This window comes from Panthera uncia (assembly GCF_023721935.1).
Source record: "Panthera uncia isolate 11264 chromosome C1 unlocalized genomic scaffold, Puncia_PCG_1.0 HiC_scaffold_4, whole genome shotgun sequence".
Lineage (NCBI taxonomy): Eukaryota > Metazoa > Chordata > Mammalia > Carnivora > Felidae > Panthera > Panthera uncia.
In genome coordinates, this window is record NW_026057585.1 from 26,039,756 (window position 1) to 26,062,709 (window position 22,954).

Sequence of the window (22,954 nt, forward strand, 5' to 3'; positions counted from 1 at the left end):
TGGGGGCGGGGCGGCCCGAGCGGCGCGGTGGTGGCCGTAGCTGCTGGGGCGGCGGCGGCGGCGGCGGCGGCTTGGCCGGGCGTCCGCGGGCCGTGGGGGATGGGGGCGGCGAGCTCCAGCCCTCGGCGGAGGCGGCGGCGGCCGTGAGTGTTGGGCGGGCGTCCGCGTCCAGGACGCGGGATGGAGCGCCGCGGTGAGTGTGGGGCGGCGGCGCTCGCTCCGGCCGCGGCGGCCACGGCTCCGGGCTGGGGTCGTCGTCGGTGCTGCCGGCCAGTTGCGGTCCAGGGTGTGAGCGGCCCACGCGGCGGCCCCCGAGCTGAGGCGGCTGAGGGCTGCGCGGGAGGCCGGGCGCGTGTCCTCCGCGCTCCTGTCCTCCGGGAGGGGTCCGACGGGGCGAGCGGGGCGCGGCGGGAGCGGAGGAACCGGGAAGGGCGCGAGCAGTCGTTACGCGGGCACCCCGGACCCCGGATGGGTGTCTTGAATTAGGCGACGCCGCACGGCCGCGGGGGAGAGGGTCGCCGGGCTTCCATCCCATTTCTGGTGCCCCTGAGCGTCCTGCAGCCCCTCTCCCTTTTCTGGCCACACGCCCTCATCGCTTCCGTGCGCAATTCAGGAGTTCCTTTACCCTTACTCCGTTGGGACTTCACTGGGACTTCACGTTCGTCTTCGACACTTGGGATCTTTTTGGCAGTTTGATGGCATTTGCTGAAATTTCAGTCTGACAAATGGAAACGATGAGATAAAATAACAGACATCTCGTATTCTATATCCGCCGTTTCTTATCACACTTCACCTAACCTAGGCCCAGGCTGTTTATTATTTGGAGAGGCAGAGAAAGAACGGAATGTAGAAAAACACTCTCCCTTTCTGAGTGCCCCTACTTGTGCGTATCTGTCACTGTCTTCACACCACTCCCCTCCACTCTCCCTTCTCCCCACTCCTCTCTTTTCCCTGAGAAACTGTCCCTTCACCATCACCTCCATCCACCTTTTCCCAAGCCTTGGCTCTAGGACAAGTCCTGTGCTTTGCAAAATGGAATTGACAGGCGGGGGCTTGCAGCTACCTAATAGGAGAACGTATCCCTGTGAGTTTGTTTCCCTGGATGTCCCAGGACCCTGTGATCAAAACTTGGTGCTTGGGAGCGGCCTTCCTTTGACCTGAAGAGTAGCCAGGGACCTTCCTTGTCTTTGAACCCCTCTGACATGTCCAGGGTCTATCTCGCCTTTTCACCACCGCTCCTCTTTCCAGACAAGGGTGAGGTGTTTTTTGTTTTTGTTTTTTGTTTTGATCACTGTTTTCACTACCACTCCTCCATACATTGGGATTTTTGAATTTTTTGACGTTCCTCTGTCTTCTAATGTTGGATCTTCCCAGAGTGTGTGTGATTTTGTTTTTTTTTTTTGTTTTGTTTTGTTTTTATTTTTTTACCTTTTGGGAGTGTGAAGAAGTGTTTTGTGAAAGTTTCAAGACTGTGATAGAGCCAAAATTGCCAAGGAGCTTTTTGTTCCTCATTTCTTTTTTCCTTTTCTCATCTTTGATTGGGAATTAGCTTTGCCCCTTTATTCAGTTTGGGAAAGGGATAGCTTCTTCAAGAAAAAGAATTACCAGTAAAGAAGTCAGAACAAATTATGAGAGTCCTGGAGATTTAGATTCCTTTCTTCAGAGGTTTCTTTAGGCAGTTTGCCAGAAATGCGTAATTAGAAATGCTTCCTGATTGTAGGAAGGGTGCAAGTGAGGAACGTTGAGCTTAACTTCTGCTAGCTTTATAGTACAAATAGCTCTGGTCTCCGGATTCTGAGAACGGTTTGAGAGTGAACTTGAAGGAAAGTAAGGTAGGCCTGGGTAGAAAATGTTTTAGTCCCCAAATTGGTAGGAAATAGAACTTTGGCTGAGACGAAGAAAGCACTGTTCAGCAAATCTGTGGTGGCTGGTCAATTCCCACTCTGCCCACCTGCCTAAAATAGAACATCCTCCTAAATTATCAAGCCTTCGCTTCCCAGCTGCAGAAGCCCTTGACCTAGGAATGTGAGCTTCTACAACCACTGCTGTTGGTCTCAGGAGTGAGCACTATGTTGAACAAAGCTCACACCCAGAAGGCCCCCCTGGAAGGATTTGTAATCCTGTGCCATTGATGATTCATTCAGTATTCACCCAGAAACTTTAGTTTCATCCCACTCTATGTTAGACAGAGTCCTGTGGATCCTTTCAGTCTATTGGGTAGAAGTAGGTAATTTCAAATAAACAGGGCCCAAAGCATAATATATTGGGTTACCCAAGGAAGTATATTGAATGTCCTATAGGAAAATAGAAGAATGATTTGTTTTCAGTGGCTTCTTGGAAGAAACAATGTTTTGTGTGAGATTGAAATTAAGAGAATGATTTTAATAAGCACAGGCAGAAAGGCCCTTCTGAAGAGAATTGTTGGTTATCTCTATGCTTACCAGGATGCCACTGATTCTGCTATTTATTTATTTATTTATTTTAGAGACAGCATGAGCAGGGGAGAGGGGCAGAGGGGGAGAGAGAGAGAGAGAGAGAGAGAGAGATAGATAGATAGAGAGGGAGAGAATCTCAAGCAAGACCCATGCTCAGCACAGAGCCTGACATGGGGCTCAGTCCCACAACCCTGGGATCATGACCTGAGCTGAAATCAAGAGCCGGATGCTCACCTGACTCAGCCACTGAAGTGCCCCCAATACATAAGGACACATTCATGTGTAAAGAGACAAGGAAGGTTTAAAACGAAAGTCAGGAACTAGGATTTTTGTGGAGCGTTTGCCCTTTCTTTATTATTACTCTGATTAAGCAAAAGAGCCATTTGATTATACTGCCTCCCTAGATAAGAATTTTTCTTAGAAAATGTTTCGTACTTGCATTGAGAAAGTTTTCGAATACCATTGTCTTCCCTTTTAAGGAAGAAGATGGAAAACATTGAAAAGTGTTAAGGAAGGGGAGTAAGTTGAGTTTGAGGGACTATTCAAGTGTAACATTCTATAATTTTATAATTTATTTACCTAATATTTCCATTAAACACTAGCATGCTGTTAGGTTTTTATACACTTTGAGTTTTGACAAATGCGTACATTATGTGTTCACCTCCATAATCGAGATATTAGAATATTTCAGTCACTCCAAAAAGTGATGAGTGCCCTCATGCTCATTTTGGAACTCCCCTCCATCCCCCACCACACCACAACCTCTGTCTCCAGGCATCAGATGATTAGGTTCATCTTTTCTAGACTTCATGCAAATGGAATTATATAGTATATATTCTTTTGTGCCTGACTTCTTTCATTTAGTATGCTTTTGAGCTTCATCCATGGTTTTTGTTGTATCATGGATAACTATGGTTAAGTAGTATTCCCTTGTAAGGCTGTAACACAATTTGTTTATTCATTCATCTGTTGATGGACATTTGATTTTTCTCCAGTTTTTGACTATCATGAAAAAAGTTGCTATGTACTGTGTACAGGTTGTTGGATGAATGTACGTTTTCATTTCTGCTGAGTTGTATGGTAAACGTATGTGTAACTGCATAAGAAACTGCCACCCTGTTTTCCAAAGTGGTACCTGATATAGCAGCAATGTGTGAGAGTTTTAGTTGTTCCACATCCTACCCCAAATTTGGTATTTCAACCTAACTAAAATGAAGAATTCTAGTAGATATTTAGTGGTATCTCATTGCGGTTAAAATTTGCATTTCCCTGATACTAATGATGTTGAACACTATTTCATGTGCTTATTGCCCATTTGTGTGCCACTTTTTGCAGTTTCTGTTCAAATATTTCACTCATTAATTTATTGGGTTGTTTTCTTATTGAGTTGTAACAGTTCTTTTTTTTTTTAATTTTTTTTTTAATGTTTATTTTTGAGACAGAGAGAGACAGAGCATGAATGGGGGAGGGTCAGAGAGAGGGAGACACAGAATCTGAAACAGGCTCCAGGTTCTGAGCTGTCAGCACAGAGCCTGACGCGGGACTTGAACTCACGGACCGCGAGATCGTGACCTGAGCCGAAGTCGGCCGCTTCACCGACTGAGCCACCCAGGCGCCCCGAGTTGTAACAGTTCTTGATATGATTTGGATATAATTCTTTTGTCAGATATTTTTCCCCAGTTTTTGGCTGTCTTTCATTTCATAAGTTGCTTTTCAAAGACCAGAAGTTTTAAATTTTCATGAAGTCCAATTTACCAGTGTTTTCTTTTGTGGTTCTTGCTTTTTGTGTCTGTTTGAGAAATTGTTCCCTAGGTTTTCTCTCATGTTTTCTTTAAAAGAGGGATCCTCAATTGTTTTCTGAAAAGACTAGATTATAAATATTTTAGGCTTATAGACTATAGCACCTCAACTATTCAACTGTTGTTTTAGTTCAAAAGCATTTATTGACAATATGTAAACAATTAGGAATGGCTGTCTTCCCCCAAAACTTTTATTTATAAAAACAGGCAGCTGCCTGCCCTCTCTGAATCCTGAATTTAAAAGGCTGATAGATTTAGGTTATACGTTTAGGTCTATGATACATGTTGAGGTTAATTTCAGGTGTGCTGTAAAGTAAGGGTCCAGGATCATTTGTTTTTCATGTGAAGATCAAGTTATTTCAGCACCATTTATTGAAAAGACCATCTTTTCCTCCATTGAATTCCTTTGACACCTCTTGAAAATCATTTGACTATATATATATGGTTCTATTTCTGGACTCTATTCTATTGGTCTATGTCTTACTGTGTCGTGCTGTCTTGACTACTGTAGGTCCATAGTTAAGTCTTGAAATCAGGCAGTATAAGTCTTCCAACTTGTTCTTTTTCAAAATTGTTTTGGCTGTTGCAGTTTTTTTATTCTTATACATTTTAGACTCAGTCTGTCAATTTCTACAAGAAAACCCCAGGGAGAATATTGTTTGGGATTGCTTGAAACTGTAGATCAATTTGAGAGAAATTAAAGTCTTAACAGTAGAGAGCCTTTCCAATCCATGAACATGGTATACTTGTTCATTTAATTTCTTGTTAAGTAAATTTATTTTAATTTAACTTGTTTCTTTAATGTCTTGCATTACTGTTTGGTAGTTTTAAATTTAGGATCCTGCATGCATTTCATTAAATTTATTCCTTAAAAATCTTGTTTTTTGATGCTATTGTAAATGGTATGAGTTTCTAAAATTTTATTGTCCAATTGTTTGTTTCTAGTATATAGAAGTAAAATTGATTAAAGTATATTGACTTTATATTCTGTGATCTTATAATATTCATTTATTAGGTGTAGTGGGTTTTTTTATAGGTTCCTTAGGATTTTCTAGGTACACAAACATGTCAACTTAGAATAAAGTGTTTTACTTTTTCCTTTTCAATCTCAGTGTGTTTTGTTTTTCCCCCCTTTTTTTAATGTTTATTTTTCAGAGAGAAAGAGCACAAGCAGGGGAGGGGCAGAGAGGGGGGGGGCAGAGGATCCAAAGTGGGCTCTGGTGCTGACAGTAGAGAGCCCGAAGGGGGACTTGAACTCACAAACCAGGAGATCATGAACTGAGCCACCCAGGTGCCCCTCAATGTGTTTTGTTTGTCTTGTTCTATTGTACTGGCCAACACCTTCAGTAACAATATTAATCCTTATCTTAAGCGGAAAACATGATCCCCTTCATCATTAACTATGATGTTAGCTATAGATTTTTTGTAGATGCCTTTTATCAGGTTGAAAAAAATCATTTTCTATTCTTTGCTGACTGCTTTAATCATGAATAGATGTGGAATTTTGTCAGATGGTTTTTCTCTATTGAATATTAAAATAAACTTGCATTCCTGGGACAAACCCTTATTGATCATAATGTATTATCCTTTTTCATATATTATTGGATTTGACTTGCTAATCCTGTGTTCAGAAATTTGGCCTAAAGTGTTCTTGTAATGTCTTTGATTTTGTTATCAGGGTAATGTTGATCTCATAAAATGAGTTAAGAAGTGCTCCTGCCTTCCCTATTTTCTGAGGGTTTTTGTAGGATTATTTTATCTGGTTCAACAGACTTCATCATTGAGGCCATCTGGGTCTGCAGTTTTCTTTGTGAGACATTTCAAATTATGAATTCAATTTCTTTAATATATATAACACTATTCATATTTTCTATTTCTTGTGTTAGGTTTGGTCATTTGTGTCTTTCTAGGAATTTTCCCATTTCATCTGAGTTGTTGAACTGGCAACTTGTTTGTAACATTCCTGTTACTCTTTAAATATTTGTAGGGTCTATACTGATGTTTCTTCTTTCATTCATGATATTAATAATTTGCATTTTCTCCCTTTATTTTTTAACTAGTCTAGCTAGACATTTATCTGTTTAATAGATCTTTTCAAAGAAGTAGTTTTCAGTTACATTGTTACAATGCTTTATTCTGTCTCCATCTAAAAATTAAAAATAACAATGCTGACTTTTTGTCTGTTTTCTGTATCATTGATTTCCACTCTTTGCATTATTTCTCTTCTCTTACTTAGTGTTTAATTTGCTCTTCATTTTCTAGCTTCTTAAAGTGGAACATTGATTTTAAGTGGATCATTGATTTTTAGAACTTTCTTTTTAAAAGCATCTAGAACTGTATATTTATCTAACTGCTGCTTTCACTGTGTAACTTACACATTTTGAAATGCTATGTTTCATTTTCATTCAGTTCAAAATACTATTATTTAAAGATGTATTTTATAATTTCCAAGTATTTGGGGGTTTTCCAATTATTTTACTGTTATTCCAAATTTAATTTTGTTTGGGTCAGAGAACATACACTATGTTTTCTTTTTCTTTTTAAGTTTACTTATTTATTTTTGAAAGAGAGAGAAAGCAGGGGAAGGGCAAAGAGAGAGGGAGACAGAGAACCAATCTCAGGCAGGCCCTGTACTGACAGTGCAAACTTACAAACTGTGAGATCATGACCTGAGCCAAAACCAAGAGTTGGATGCTTAACCGACTGAGCCATCCGGGTGCCCCTACACTATATGTTTTCATTTTCTCTTAAATGTATTGGAACTTGTTGAATGGCCCATATATGGTCTATCTTCGTGAATATTTCATGTACATTTGATTAGAACGTGTACTCTGCTGTTGTTGGGTGGAGTTTTATATAAATATCTATCAGGTCAAGTTGGTAGATAGTTATTGTTCAAATTTTCTATATCCTTACAGATTTTCTGTTGTTTATCGATTAATGAGAGGGGATTTAAATCTTAACTATCATTGGGATTTGTCTATTTTTCCTTACATTTCTGCCAGTTTTTGTCTCATATATTCTGGAGGGTTTTTTAGATGCATATATTTGTAGGATTGTCTTTATGATGAATTGACTCATTTATCATTATGATACTCTATCCCTGGAAAACCTCCTTGTCTGATGTAATTGAGTTACTTCTGCTTTCTTATGATTTGTATTTTAATGGTATATCTATTTCTTTTGTTTTGCTTTCAATCTATCTCAGTCTTTATATTTCAAGTCTGTTTCTTATAGACAGTATGTAGTTGAGTTTTACTTTTCAATTTGATAATTTCTGCCTTTTTATGGGGGTGTTTAGAGTATTTATATCTAGTGTAATTATTGATATGATTGGGTTTAGGTCTGTCATCTTGCTATTTGTTTTTAATTTGTCTCATCTGCTTTTTTTTTCTCTCTCATTTTATTCTTGTTCTGCCTTCTTTTGGATTAATTCCTTAAAATTCCATTTATGTCTTCTATTGGCTTCCTAAATATATCTCTGAAGATTTTAATAAACATTTTCTTCCTGTTACGGTTTTTCTAATTATTATTATTATATACCTTTAAATGATATTATGCTACTTTACATATAATGTAAGAATCTTATTGTATAGTTTCATTTCCCTCCTTTCTTACTTTGTGTTATTGTTGTACATTTTACTTCTGTATGTTGTGAATGCCACGACACATTGTTATTACTTTTGTTTTAAATATTAATTTTTTTAATTTACAAAATGAGGCTTGTTTTGAAGCTTTTTTGGGGGTTAATCTAGAATACCATTTTTGTTAGGTCTGGGTTAGAAACACTACTAACACGTGCCATTCAGTGTTCATCAGGTCTCTCAGCACTGGCTGGTGAATACTCAGAGGTCTTCCAACCCAGTGGAAACCCTGGGAATTGTTCAGTTACAGCTCCCTGGAAATTTTTTGTCTATCCTTGTGGGGTTTCACCCATACATGTGCAACTTTGTATTCAGCAAGAGACTTCAGCAAGAATTGCCTGTGCAAATTTCTGGAGCTCTTCCTTTGCCTACCTCCTTCCTCTTTGGTACTCTGTCCTAAAGATTCCAGCTGCCCCAGTCTGCTCTGCTTGTCTTTCCATTTCCTGTGCCATGGTCTAGAATGTGTCTCCAGGCAGAAAGTTGCAGCAGTTGAAGGCCTACGTCATTTGTTTGGGACCCCATATCTCAAGGATCACAGTTCTATGCTGTCTATAGTCCAGTTCTGAAAAGGATATAAGTAAAAGGATAAGTCTTGTCTCATTTATTCCTGTACTTGATATATATAAAATTTTAAGTCTTTTTTAATGTAGAGATTTTCTTTCCATCTTTTTCCTTGAAATTTACTTTTTAAGAAATTGTGTTATTTGCTTTATAAAATGACCCACAGTCTAGATTTTGCTGGGTGCATCCTGTGATATAATTTAACATGTTCCTCTGTTTTCTATATTGCTTATAAAGTAGTAATTAGGCCTGTGCAAAGTTTTTCAACCTTGACATTATTTCTCAAACTTGATACTATTTGTACCTGACAATTCTGTTAGGAGTGGGGGGGTATAAGAATTGGGGGGTGCTCTTCTGTGCAAGTAGGCTGTTTAGCAGCATCCTTGTCTTCTACCCACTAGATGTCAGTACAACCTCCTCCCCAGTTGTGACAACCAAAAATGTCTCCAGACATTGTAAAATGTTTTTAGACCCATGTTCTGGTATGAAAAGTTGGCTACCTAAACCACAGAAATAACTTCAGGAATATGAAGACACATACCTAGCAAAAATAACAATGCTGACTATGTTAACACTGCAGAGGACACATGAAAAAGATTTTAATAATATGCAAGTTGAGGCTTTATAGAATGGCTGACTCAAGAGCAACATTATAGAGGATGCGAGTTTCTCTTTCAGAGGGAAAAAATACTAGAGACAATAATAATGTAAACTGGTAAAAACACAAGTAGTTTATTGCCAATTATGTATCTTCCATGTTTTTTCTGCAACTTGTTATACATTTTAAGATGTTGGACTTCTACAATAGATATACAGATGGCTTTACTTTTTCTTTCTTTCTTTTTTAGCACTTTAGAATTGAATTATTAAATCAAGAATTTTGAACTTACAGAAAGATATTATTTGTGTGATATAAAATTACTTAAAATGCAAGTTGGGGGAATTAATAAAATAACCCTTTTAATTTTAAGGTGAACTAACATTTTTACAAATGTTTCCAAATGTTATCATCCTTACTAAAGAATAGGGTGAAGAAGATGACAGATAATGTATTTTTTAAAAATTGTAAAAGGAGGATTAGGATTGAGAGACTTTTTAAAATTTCCCTTAGATAACCTTACTTATAATTTAACTGTCTAATATTCTTTTTTAAAATGTTTAGTTATTTTTGAGAGAGAGAGAGAGAGGGAGACACAGATCTGAAACAGGCTCCAGGCTCTGAGCGTCAGCACAGAGCCCGAGGTGGGACTCGAACTCACAAACAGTGAGATCATGACCTGAGACGAAGTCAGACGCTTTAACCTACTGAGCCACCCAGGCACCCCAACTGTCTAATATTCATTGAAGACTCACTCTTCACCCTGGGTTCTTATATTTATCTTTTTCATGTAACAACATAGAGGCCTGCTTGGCTTCACTTCCCTAGAACTATGAGAGGTATCCCTCTTCCCTTTCTCTATCAGGGGGTAGTTTGTCAATCTCTTTCTATCACCTCTTTTTCTCTCTCTTCTCTTCTTTATTCTGTCTCCATTTAAATTCTTCCTTTCCTTCCACTTGTCTCTGCATCTTTCTCTGTCTTCTTTTCCCCTCTGCCTTTCTCTCCTCTTCACAGTTGTTTTTCACCTCCTCACATCTTTGTCTCTCTTCACGTTTTCCTCTTCCTCCCTTCTCTGTCTCCTTACTGTTTCTGTCATACCACCACCTCCTCCCCACACATCCTTTCTCCCCAACAGGACCTTATTCATGACATTGGCAGTGACATTGCAAATTCCACTTTAGTAAGGAACACATTCCTCCTTATTAAGGATAATGGTGGATAAGATAGCACTCAGTAATTAACACAGTTTAAAATAGATGTAAGGGGATGTTTGAGTTGCTGGAGTACCTCAGATTTCTTCCCCCAAGTCTTATGATTTAATCAGCATTGCACTGCTCCAGTCCCCTTTTGGCCTGGGGACTCCTGACCTCTCCTCCTCCTAGTTGTTTCTTTTCACGGCATCATCAGTTTCTGTGGTGAGAGTCCATGGTGCAGTTTTCTTTTTAAGTGTTTTTATAAGGACAGTTTGGTTTTGACGAAACTCAGTATCCCTGGCATGTTTAGTACTGCTGTGTTTGGGGTCTTCAGGGGTAAATTTGTATAGGTTGAGTCTGAAAATCCAGTGTACAGCTGAAATAACCATGGAACTGAGTGTTTTCATATTTATCTTTTCCAGGTAGCATCTGAGGGGCCACATTTATTTCCCCAACATTGTTTTTTCCTGTAAAAGTTCAAAGGTGCATCTCTTTGTCAATGAGTCTCACTACTCCATGTGTTGGCTCTGTCATGCTCACTTCTTTTTTCTAAGTAGGTAGTCTCTCTTCCTTCTCTCTTTTATTTATCATTCTTATTTTCTCTGTCACCACCTTTTTCTGCCTTCCTTGGTTTCATCTCCCTATGTCTGTACCCCCATTTTCTTTCTACTTTTCCTCCTCACACCCTCCTTGTGTCCTTTTCTCCTTTCTCCCATGGTGATAATTTTTCTGTCTCCAGCACTACCCACAGTCGCCTGCCCCACATGCCCTGTGTTTCTCCATCAGTTCTTTCTAAATGTCCCAGCACTGAGACAAAGGACATTGCTTGTTTCAGTGTGTAGTAGGATATGGAAGCTTTACCTGCTTTGGGCCCCTAATGCTTTCTGTAATTATTTTATCTTCCTCAGACATTTTTTCTCATTCCGAGTGAACTTTGAGTTTGTAGTTTAAGAAAGTAATATAAGTCTAAGTGGAAAATATTTTTCCTCTATAGAGGGGATTCGGATCAGGCCTGCATTACACTTTACCTGTGTGGAGTCCTGTTTTTGTTTTCTTAAATGGTTTGGAGAAGGAGGAAGACGTACCTTAAAAGAAATGTAGATTGATCATCTGATAAGCACCTTTTAACCAGATCTGCTCTTCAGGGGACTTGTGCCTGAGGTTCGCCTGTTGTGCCACAAGCCGCACAGGGTGGCTAACACGACCTGCCATGTTGGGGACAGCCTGCCGGCTGGGGCGCAGCTGACAGCCCGCGCCCCGCGCGCCTGAGCCGGCAGCCGCCCCAACCTGCGGCTGGGCGCCGGAGCCCCGCCTCCCCGGGCGCGCGGGCCAATGGGCTGGGCTTCAGGGGGCGGGCCGCGGCCGGGCGGGAGGCGCGAGGCGCGAGGCCTGGGGGCGGGGCGGCCCGAGCGGCGCGGTGGTGGCCGTAGCTGCTGGGGCGGCGGCGGCGGCGGCGGCGGCTTGGCCGGGCGTCCGCGGGCCGTGGGGGATGGGGGCGGCGAGCTCCAGCCCTCGGCGGAGGCGGCGGCGGCCGTGAGTGTTGGGCGGGCGTCCGCGTCCAGGACGCGGGATGGAGCGCCGCGGTGAGTGTGGGGCGGCGGCGCTCGCTCCGGCCGCGGCGGCCAGGGCTCCGGGCTGGGGTCGTCGTCGGTGCTGCCGGCCAGTTGCGGTCCAGGGTGTGAGCGGCCCACGCGGCGGCCCCCGAGCTGAGGCGGCTGAGGGCTGCGCGGGAGGCCGGGCGCGTGTCCTCCGCGCTCCTGTCCTCCGGGAGGGGTCCGACGGGGCGAGCGGGGCGCGGCGGGAGCGGTAGCCCAGAGCAGATGACGATTAAAATTAAAGCAGGCACATAGCACGTCCCACCGTGCACGTACTGTTAAGAATGCTCCACATTTTAACTTCTTTAAGCTCTGCGACAGCTCCATGATTGTTTTAACTCATTTTTTACGCGGAGAAAATGAGGTTAACCTGCCGGAGCATACAGGCTAGTAATTGTCAGAGTGTAGGTTTAAAGTATATGCTTTTGAGCGCTAAAAGCCTGGTCTTGGCTCTGACCCGTCTCGCTCCCACCTGTCCTGACAGCAGTCCTCACTTCAGCTGGGTCCCATTTCTCAGACATTTCAGGATTTCCGTGGTGCATTGTTCTCGTCTCGGTCTTTTGGGCTGAGGAGGGCTCTGTCGTTCTAAGGCCTCAGTGTCAATTGTTTTTCCCAATTCCGTTGTTTCGGGCTTGACTGTTGTTTTATTCTTGGTGGGTGAGCTCAGGAGCCCTAGCGACTGATGAGCCTTGTGTCTCCATGTTAATCTTTTCCTACTCTCCTTCTCAAGAAGGAATTGGCCTCACCTCATTTGGGAGGGCAGAACTGTTAGCTGCTAAGGTCAGGAGCTGAGCACCCCTTCCCCTTTCTCCAGCTGTCTCTGTGATGGCATCTCTTGTCCGTCTCTATCCATGTCCGCTGCTCTTTTCGGTTGCTCCATTTCCCCACTCTGTGTTTAAATATGGGGATGGGGAGCAGGCTCTTTGGCATTGAGTAGTTTTGGCTGGTCAAGAGAGAGCCATGCCTGCCAGGAATGCTAGACATTCTGGAGGCGTGGGAGGTTGGGCAGCTTCCTCTTTTTTAAACGTGCTAGGTTCTAACTGCACAGGAATGAAGTGTATGTGCATTGCATGCCTTTCTTTAGAAATTAGTTACTTGCATATTATTGATGAAACCTTTTGACATGGCCGTATGCTGTTTTTGTGGGGAGTACTTTACAAAAGTATAATCAAAGACCTCCAGAATGAATTTTTCTGATTTTTTAAAAGCGTCTTTAAGTAGATTCTTACCAAATCAGAAATTGTGCTGAAATGGCAGATTTCTGAAATATCTGGCAATTTTTCCTGATGTAGGAATAGTAAAATGGGAGCTATTAAGTAGATATTTGGGGGCAGTTTTATACTTGTGTTAAACAGCCCAGTGCCTAAAATGAAAACACTTCTGTAATGATGTGTTCTTGGGAGGATGTACATGGGGCACAGGACATTTGATTAATAGAGGCTACTCAAGTCTTGGGAAAGTCACATTCCAGGGTACTGGGAAGTTAATGTTCACATTTCTAATGCATATATTACTTAGAATTTACAACATACAGAGAAAGTAGTTTTGCATAGTAATATTTTGTTTGCTACAAAGTTCTTTGCTAAGTGATTAAAACACGTTGTAAATGTTGATGGTTTGAAGTTGGAAGAGATGCATGAGAATTAGAGTTTCACAAATATCTTGCTCAACAGTCTGTTTGCATAGTTCAAACTTCACTTGGAAGCCATTTAGTAGGTTTCCACGAAGTCAGTTAAGTGTCTGGAAGTGTTTCCAGTGCTATATTTCTTGCTCACAATCTACAGATATATTGTGGTAAAGCCCACATTTTGTTCATTACTTAAGTATGTTAAAAAAAAAAAACACCCCACAATCTCCCACAATAAAGCACAGCTAGTCATAATGGCTAACAGTTTTTGAGTCTTCATGATGAACCAGGCACAGCATTAAGTGTTTTTTATATTATTACCTCATTTAATTAAATTGTCTCTTGCAGTATGTTATGTTAGTAACTACATTTTATGTTACCACCAACTAGAGGGTATTCATTTTGGGACATAGGAAAGTAGTATGATCTCGGAAAGTGGATATCCTCCAAATGTTTTCACTGTCATAGTTCAATTTTATAAAAACTTGGATAAACTTTGTTCATCTTTCCTTTTTTTTTCAGTTTGAAGTATGAAAAATAGTAAAGTATATATAAGAAAGTTAGTACATTACTCACTATAATGCTGAATAGAGGTAAAGTATAACTCTTTTTAGTTCCTTTGTCCCCCCCCTCCCCCCCCCCCCCCAATTTTGTTTGCTTATAGATTTTCTTAGTCTTGAGTATTGAAACACTTTTTACAACTTTGGGTTACTAACTTGACATAAGTGAAGATGGTGAAATAGGTGAATTGCTTAGATAGGTGAGTTGTTTTATTTGAAATTTATGATATATGTCTTTAATAACTATCTTTTTACTAAACTAAAAGCTGTCAGAATTAATCAGAGTGACTTTAATAAGTAAGCTGCAAAAGTGATGTTAGGAGTTGTCTTCTCAATTAGTGATTTGTGAAAGCTTCCCACACAAGGTACTGTCCTGTTTTTAGTGTTGGTGGGAAGACTTATATATAATAATTGTACTAAAAAATTGTTCTAGGCTCATTTTAGAATTATCTACCCATTTAAGGATTAATGTTAGGTAAGTTGGAACTAGCTTAAATGTAGAAATCACATTCTCAGAAATAATTTGAGATTAACAAATATTTAATAAAGGAACTTTAAAAGCTAAGAGAGGTAGGGAAACCTTATATAATAGTCAACAGTAGAGAAAGAAGAGTAGAAGTCCAGCTTTGATTCCAGTTTTGTGTGATCTTGCCTTTATCGGCTTTACATACTTGTTTTTTTCTTTCTTGAAATATACTGTTTTAGAGGCAGATTTTTACAGATCTTACAACAGATTTTACTGCAATAATCCAAAGTTAACCTTTTTTGTTTCTGTAAAAATTAATTGCAACTTTACAAATTTATAAGCCCAGTATTCATTCTGCAAAATCATTTATTCTGCAAATAGTTTTCAGCAGATCATCCCTCCTATGCCAGGCACTGTGCTGTGAGCTGAGAACACATGGTTAGCAAACTGAATCCTTGATCCCTTGATATTATAGTCTAGAGAGGAAAATATGAATAGTCTATTTGAACTTTGATAAGTGCAGTGATGAAAAGTGTAAGATGCTAGAATGCATCTAAGAGGATATTCCATTCTCCTTTGGTGGTGGTATTTACAGGGGTATTGGTGGTCCAGGAAGATTTCTTTGAGGAAATGATCTTTGAGCTGAGGTCAGAATGAGTAAACAAAGGGGAAGGAGTACCCCAAGCAAATGGAAATGTATATAGACAGGATCCTGAGTCAAATAGTCAGTGTTTTTCAGGTTGTAGGGTCATGACCCATTATGAGTATAAAACCAATTTGGTGGGCTGTAGCCACCATTTTAAAAAATGAAATGCGATAGCATAGAAAACATCTGAGTATATCACCTGGTTCCTTAGAATCTGTTTTATGTTTTATGCATTCCAACACACATACTGCACAGAAACATTCACAAAATTTACCTAGTATGATAGTATAGATAGAAGTAGATAGATTAAAGATACTGTAGATGAGGAAGGAAAAAATTTAGAGAATTGGGTGAGGTATAGGAAAGAATAAGTGATTCAATAATAAATCTTACACATGACCTGGAAGTGAATATTACATAAAACTTCCCACTGTAAGTTTCACAGAGTCCTTAGTAATTCTACCATTCTGAAAGTAACAAAATATTGAAGACAAAATATTTGTAAAATGCCTTAGTGATATGCTTGAACTAACATAATTTCTCCAGTAATTTCCTTTTTGATTGTAAGAAATGCAAACAAAATTAGGACTTTCAGTTCTGGAAAGGTAAAATGTGAGGATGAAGCAGAAACAAGCTAAGATTTTCTTGAGCCAACTATGTGCCAGGATTAAGTGTTTTAACATATGACATCTTTTAATTTTGTGGTCACTTTTAATTCTCACACAGCCTGTAAGCAAATTGTATAGGTTGTATGTTTAGAAAGGATTCAGCCAGAAGTCAAGTCTAAATCTCATTTCAAAAGACTGTGTTTTTACTATACCATCCTGGAATTAACAAAAATATTGCTCTGATATTCATACATTTATTTGTTCAATCAATTAGGGTGTATCAGATTAGTAGACACCCTTAGAACTTGTTTTCAACAAAAAAATGTTCTTGCTGGAAATTGATAACCTCAAATCTGTGTGTGTGTGTCTGTGTGTCTGTAAGCGTTATTACTGAAAAATAACTATGATTGAACTTCTTTTATGTGTCGTACACTTCTATACCATTGTATCTTTTAATGCTTACCATAATCTCACAACGTAGGTGTTGTTAGAATGTTATTCCCATTTTATTAATGAGCATACCAAAGTTAAGAGAGGATTAACAGTTTATCACGACACACATAGTAAGTGATGGGGAGGGGGTTTTGAAAACAGGCCTTTTCTTTTTTCAGAACTCATACTGCATCTTTATTTTTGAAGCTGATGTCATGGTGGTAGAATATATTCTTCTAAATGACATTTCAGAATAACTTTTACAATTTAAAAAATTCTGTACCCTAGGAGTTAAGAGGAAGTTATTAAGAGAATGGATTTTGGCAACAAGACAGATCTGGGTTTTAAGTACCAGTTCATCATTTTTTAGCTGAGAACTGAGACAAATTATTTCACCTACAAAGCTCAGGCTGCTTATTTGTGAAATGAAGAGAACAGTAGTTTGCACATCATAGAGTTGTCAAGATCAATGGCACTTACTAAATGGAAGCTGCTGCCATCAGTAATACAGTGTTTGTTGTTGTTAATAGAATACTACTAATAGAATACTAGGTGGGCTATGGGCTATTTGTGAAAACCTAGTATAATGTTTCCCCTGGTTGATGTAGTTTTTGTGTTTCTCTCTTTTCTTTTTTCTCCCTTCTGCTTAAGGATTTCAGTTTTTCTGACTGTTCTGTGAAAGGATGATTGCTCACAAACAGAAAAAGACAAAGAAAAAACGTGTTTTGTCATCAGGCCAACTCTCTACCGATGTTACAGCTCCTGAAATGGGGCTCAAGTCCATAAGTTCCAATTCCATTTTTGATCCGGATTACATCAAGGAGTTGGTGAATGATATCAGGAAGTTCTCGCATATGTTACTATATTTGAAAGAAGCTATTCTTTCAGGTTTGTCAATTATTTTCTCTTAGCATTCTTACTGGATAGTTGGTAAAATTTTAAATGCCAGCCTAGTTTCAGATAAATGCTTACACAGTGGTAGGAACAGGGTATTCTGCTTTAGTTAATTAACAGCTTCTTCCCCAACAGATGTTTGGTGTTTGGTGTTACAATGTAAACTATTTTATTATTAGATATAGTATAATACATAATAGAAGCGTTGGTAGATGTGAGGAAATAAGAATACAAAAAACAAAACTCAGTCTCTGCTTCTTAGCAGTTGGGCCCATTTGAACATGGAAAAATTTTAGATCATTGAAATTGTAACTTTCTTGTTAATGGTACCACAGTGCATTGATTGGTCTATAAAAAGCAAACTAATGTTTATAATTTACATTTTTGATACTTATACCTAGATTTAGTTTTCTATATTGTTCCTAAAACTTAATCTAGAATCTCTGCATTTGAGTGAGTTTTGTTCCTCAAAAATCACAATTCTGTTTTGCTGTTCTACATAACCTATTAAAAAAATTTTTTTAATGTTTATTTATTTTTGAGAGAGAGAGAGACAGGGTGCAAGCAAGGGAGGGGCAGAGAGAGGGACACACAGAATCTGAAGCAGGTTCCAGGCTCTGAGCTGTCAGCACAGAGTCTGACACGGGGCTCGAACTCACGAACGGTGAGATCATGACCTGAGCCGAAGTCAGAGGCTTAACGGACTAAGCCACCCAGGTGCTCCTCCCATATATAACCTATTATAGAATTAAGGGATAGTCACAGAATTTATTCTCTGTCTAGTTAGAAATGGACAATGAAGCCCAAGACTTGATTCTTCTAAAGAGTTACACACATCTGCATTCCCCAACTTGATCTTAGTCTCTAAGTCTTTTAACTTTTGATGCCTGTTTTATATTCATATTTGATGGCAGTGATAAAAAAGATACAGCCCCTATTCTTTTGTGATAAATAGTAGTTCATTTCCATATTCATAATGGTAGATCTGGATGTAGAGAATGAAGATACTAGTTTTATTTATATGAGACCTCCTTGGGCTTCATAGACATAAATGTTTAATAAATATTTTTTGTATATATGTTAAATATTCATTTTCTGATACATGTTCTAGAAATATCATAAAATCACATCTTGTACTAAAATGCTTTTAGTACAAGTATGCTGCTTTTAAGAGTTTATTTCTAACCTAATTTTTCAATTTGAAATGTCCAAAATAACTGGACTTGAATTGTAGCCTCAAAATTTTAGTATCATGTTTTTGGGACTATGTATAAGTATATATATAAATAAATAAGTTGCCTATATTCTTGTTCATTTTAATAGCTTGATTTTCAAGTCTAATTATAGTTGATTCAATGGTAATAAAGTTTTAATTTATTGTGAAAAGGTATTTTAAATACTTTCAGCATTATACTGGGAACAAATTTCTGCCAAGTGACACTATCTGCCATTTATTTTAAAAAGCCTAGCTTTAAATAAAGGCTTGTTCTTAATTGGGTTAATTGTTTTAAATTAGTTTTGAAAATTTTACAGTAAGAGTCATTCTTTTTGATGTAAGTTCATTAACTGGGTTAGTTTTGAAAGTGAAATTTAAAATGATGTCTTGGTTGACAAATCATTTACCTCAATTTAGGGTAAAGTATGGTTTTCTTTAATGTATCAGTTTAAGTAAATGTTCATTAATATAAATAAGATTCTTAGGTACGATTTATGTTTTTATTTGTGTTCTCAGGAGATTGATATCATTTAAAAATCCTGATCTTGCATATTTATCTCTTCTCTCACAGATTTAAAATGATAGTAATTTAAAACAAGTTGGACAACTCTTTAACTTCAGTTTTTTTTATGTGAGTTTTAATTTGTGAATAGACAATTCAGAGACTAGGAAGGAAGAGGATTGAAAGTTGATTCTAAGTGAAAAAGGAGAAACATTTATAATATGGCAAAAGGAGGCTAACCCCTGAGATGAAAGGAGGCATATGGAAACAAAGTTTTTATGGACATTTAGTATTAACATTTTGTAAAGATACTATCTTTTTAATAAGAAAGCCAGTACTTCAAAATTTAAATACTTGATTTTATTGCTAATAATAAAAATGCTTGCCATTTATGGCTGGCAAATTAATTTTTAAAATGTAAAAACCATCTTTTGGATAACCAGCACTGTCATTAGTAAGCTGCGGCCAGAGAATTTTCATTATTTCATTATTTACCTTGGATTGATTTTAATGTTTGGTTCTTCAATCAGAGTTAAAAGGATATGTGTATGCTATCTCAAAATAAACCTTGGATTTAACAAGAATTTATTTTCTGTCTTTGGATCCTTGTTATCAAGATCCAGAAATATACTAGTTTTGAGTCGGTAGAAATTTTTTTGTTTGTTTTTCTTAAACAAGGGACTATATATAAATATATAAATTCACCTCATTATATATAATAAGAATGCTACATAATAATATGTTTGTGTCTAATCTTAGTCATGATTTCTAGCTTGTTAGAGTATCAGACTATTCCTTAACAGAATTATTATAAGAATCACACAAGATATAATCTTCAGGAAAGCAGATAAAAAGTTTAAAATTCTGTAATTATTTAATATGGTGTTATTATATACCTATGCATTAGACATGGGCCATACTTTTGTCTTCTGGGTATTGAGAAATTTCCCTGGACTTCTGCTGTTCTTTATTCCACCACAGTTGTAAACTGGTCAGATAGAGAGCTGTTTCACTGTTTTCCTTTTGGAGTGACAGAGCCTTGTCAGTGGCCTTGTCAATATTTTGTCTTTTGACTCCTTAAGAGGAAGGATGCCAAATTATTGGCATTGTTACCCTTTAATTCATATCAATTGGCTGTTCAAATTGCTGAAAAGTTAGCTTTTAAGAATACAGAATGTAGGTATACAGTTAAATCACTTTTTGGTTTAATCTGAATACCATTTTCTTTATATACGTTACCTGTCATGAGGCAATGATATGCAAAATCAGTTGACTGTTGCTTCCGGTGTTCATATTTTTGAGGCTAGGCTTGGATTAGCAGCTTTGTGATTGGTTTATAGCCACGTTTTCCTTTTTCTCAAACTAGTTCTAGAAATGATACGTAATTATATATGGTGCTTTACATTTTACAGGGAAACAGCATTTAATCACAGAGTTCCACAAAGGCAGGTACCTTTTTTTTTTTTTTAAACATAGTGATTTCCATTTTATTTCCATATTTATTAAGTCACAGGGAATTTTATTTTTATTATTTTTTAAATGTTTATTTTTGAGAGAGAGAGAGAGAGAGAGAGAGAGCGAGCATGCATGAGTGGAGGAGGGGCAAAGAGAGAGGGAAAAAGAATCCCAAGCAAGCTTTGTACTATGAGAGCAGAGCCCGATGTGGTGCTCAATCCTATGAACCGTGAGATCATTACAAGAGCTAAAATCAAGAGTCTGATGCTCAACAGACTGAGCAACCCAGGTGCCCCCAAAGACAGGTACTTTTAGCCCCATTTCACAGATGAGTTGTATGTATAACATAGGTTGTGTGATTTCATCAACCTCTCATTGCTGATATATAGTGATTTCGTTTGGAATCTGGAGGTTATAAATGCAGAATGGTGTTTCTTTCCTTGGTGTCTCAACTGCTTCACATGGCAAGTACTTTAAAAATACCACTCAATCTTCATTATTTCATCAACCAGTTCTGTTTTTAGTGGAGATTATCTAGACCTGCACTGTCCAATATGGTAATCTCTAGAAATGTGGCTGTTTAACATAAATTCAGCTCCTCAGTTGCAGTACCCACATTTCAAGTGCTTATTAGCCACATGTGGCTAGTGGCTATCATCTTGGACAGTGGAAGATATAAATATTTACACTATTGCATAAATTTCTATTGGATGGTGCTGGCATAGACATTTGATCTTTATCAATCTCAAGAACATTCAGATGAATTCTTGAACTGTAAATATTTTTTAATTCTATAGCATTAAAAGAAACCTAGAAAAAGTTATCAGAGCAAATTTAAGAAAATTTTACCTAGAAGTAGGAACTCTTAGTCTATTTGGAATCCTGTTAAGTTGCTTTTGAAGTATATAGCTTTCATGCCCTTCTTTGATTTGAACTAGCAGATCAGTTTCCAGCGCAATTATACAAATTGATAAAAATCGTCAGTAATTGATGGCAGAAGAGCTCTGGAAAGAGAATCACATTTTCTAGGTTCTAGGCCTTGTTCTGCTACGGACTAGTTTTAGAATATGGTTTAAGTCACTTAATGATTTAAGAATGAGGTGCTATACCAGATGCTATCAGTTTTATAATCCTGTGATTCCCAAAATTTGATTGGAGATTCTACATTGTTCTGAATATTGAAGAGTTCAGAGCTAGAGAAGACAGTTAAGTATATGTCTTTAAACTATATAATGCATTTTAGAGGACATCTGCCTCCCACCAGTCTATAGAATTTTTTAATTTTTATTTTTAAAAAAGTTTTAAAGTTTATTTATTTTGAAAGAGAGAGAGACACAGTGGGAGTGGGGAAGGGGCAGGGGGAGAGGGAGAGAGAGAATCCCATGCAGGCTTCATGCTGTCAGCACAGAGCCCAGTGCAAGGCTTGAACTCATGAACTGTGAGATCATGACCTGAGCTGAAACCAAGAGTTGGATGTTTGACTGAGCTGCCAGGTGCCCCATAGGATTTTTTAAAGGTGAATTTCATGATAACTATCTTAAGTGTGGTATTTGTGAAAATTTCCCAAGTGAGAATGTGAAACTCATATTGCCATAGTTGTTGAGGAACTGATGACAGAAATAAGCATCTACCAAAGAGCTCTGTGGTAATATGAAAGATAGGTATGCAGTTTGTTTTTGCTCTTTTTATTTACAAATAAAAATGGAGAGTTTAATGTGCGACATCAGAGGACTTTGAAAACACATACTTAGATAGGATGACTGATAGAGTTTGCTGCTTCTCTGACCACTGTTTATTTCCAGGAGGAGGTTATCCTCTTCTCTTATATAACTAGCACATGTGGAATTTGAAGTTTTAGATTTCTATCCAGTGCTATTAAGGTGCAGTATGAATAATTACAAGGCCAAATTTTACATTTTATATTAAAATGCTGAATGCACTCTATTATACATATACTGTCTGTGTTTATATCTAACACTGCAGATTAACGTATGTGCTGTATAAACTACCTCAAGTTCACAGCTGTCCCCCTGAGGAATAATGTGTTCTGAATTCCAAAGAACAGATTCATAAGTGTTGTTCTAGTTCATACAATAATCTTAAACTCTGTGGCATACCTCCTCATTTCCAAGTAAACACCATTCAAGGAGGTTCAACAGTGATTTTGAAAGGTGCAAGGCTTTTTAATTAGATTAGAAAGAATAGTGCAAATTACTTAATTTTTCTGCACTCAGCACTTAGAAGGGTCCATTGCCACTGTAAAATATATTTTAAGGAAAATCAGTAGTTAGTCTAATACTTCTTACATCTTCTTTATTATGTAACATTATTTTAAGGATGGATTTTAATAAAAGTTTACTGTTGTGACAATGGTGCCTTATTTTGTTTTGTCCTTTATTTTTTCAAATGTTTGTTTATTTTTGAGAGAGAGAGAGAGAGAGAGCAGGGGAGGGGCAGAGAGGGAGAGAGAGAATCACAAGCAGGCTCCCCTCTGTCAGTGCAGAGCCCAATGCAGGTCTTGAACTCACAAACTGTGAGATCTTGACCTGAGCCGAGATCAAGAGTCAGATGCTTAACTGAGCCACCCAGGCGCCCCTGTTTTGTTCCTTAAATAGGCTAGAAAGGAAGATAAAACTTTATCATCTGTTTCAAATAAAGTTCTCTAATTAAAAAAGAACTTTCTAATTTAAGGGTGTATCACTTTTATTTTATAAAAATATAAC

General features: G+C 38.2%; 1 protein-coding gene across 5 annotated transcripts in view; it reads left to right on the forward strand.

Moving 5' to 3' along the window:
- The first annotated feature begins 24 nt into the window (after positions 1-24).
- Positions 25-22,954, forward strand: part of ARHGAP29 (Rho GTPase activating protein 29) — a 75,668-nt gene continuing 52,738 nt past the window's right edge. Inside the window, exons 1-2 of one of the 5 annotated variants that reach the window (XM_049616779.1) lie at positions 25-193; positions 16,816-17,052. In XM_049616779.1, coding sequence (XP_049472736.1) covers positions 16,848-17,052 — 205 coding nt within the window. In that variant the 5' untranslated portion in view covers positions 25-193; positions 16,816-16,847. The other 4 variants (XM_049616778.1, XM_049616780.1, XM_049616782.1 and 1 more) reach the window with 4 other exon arrangements.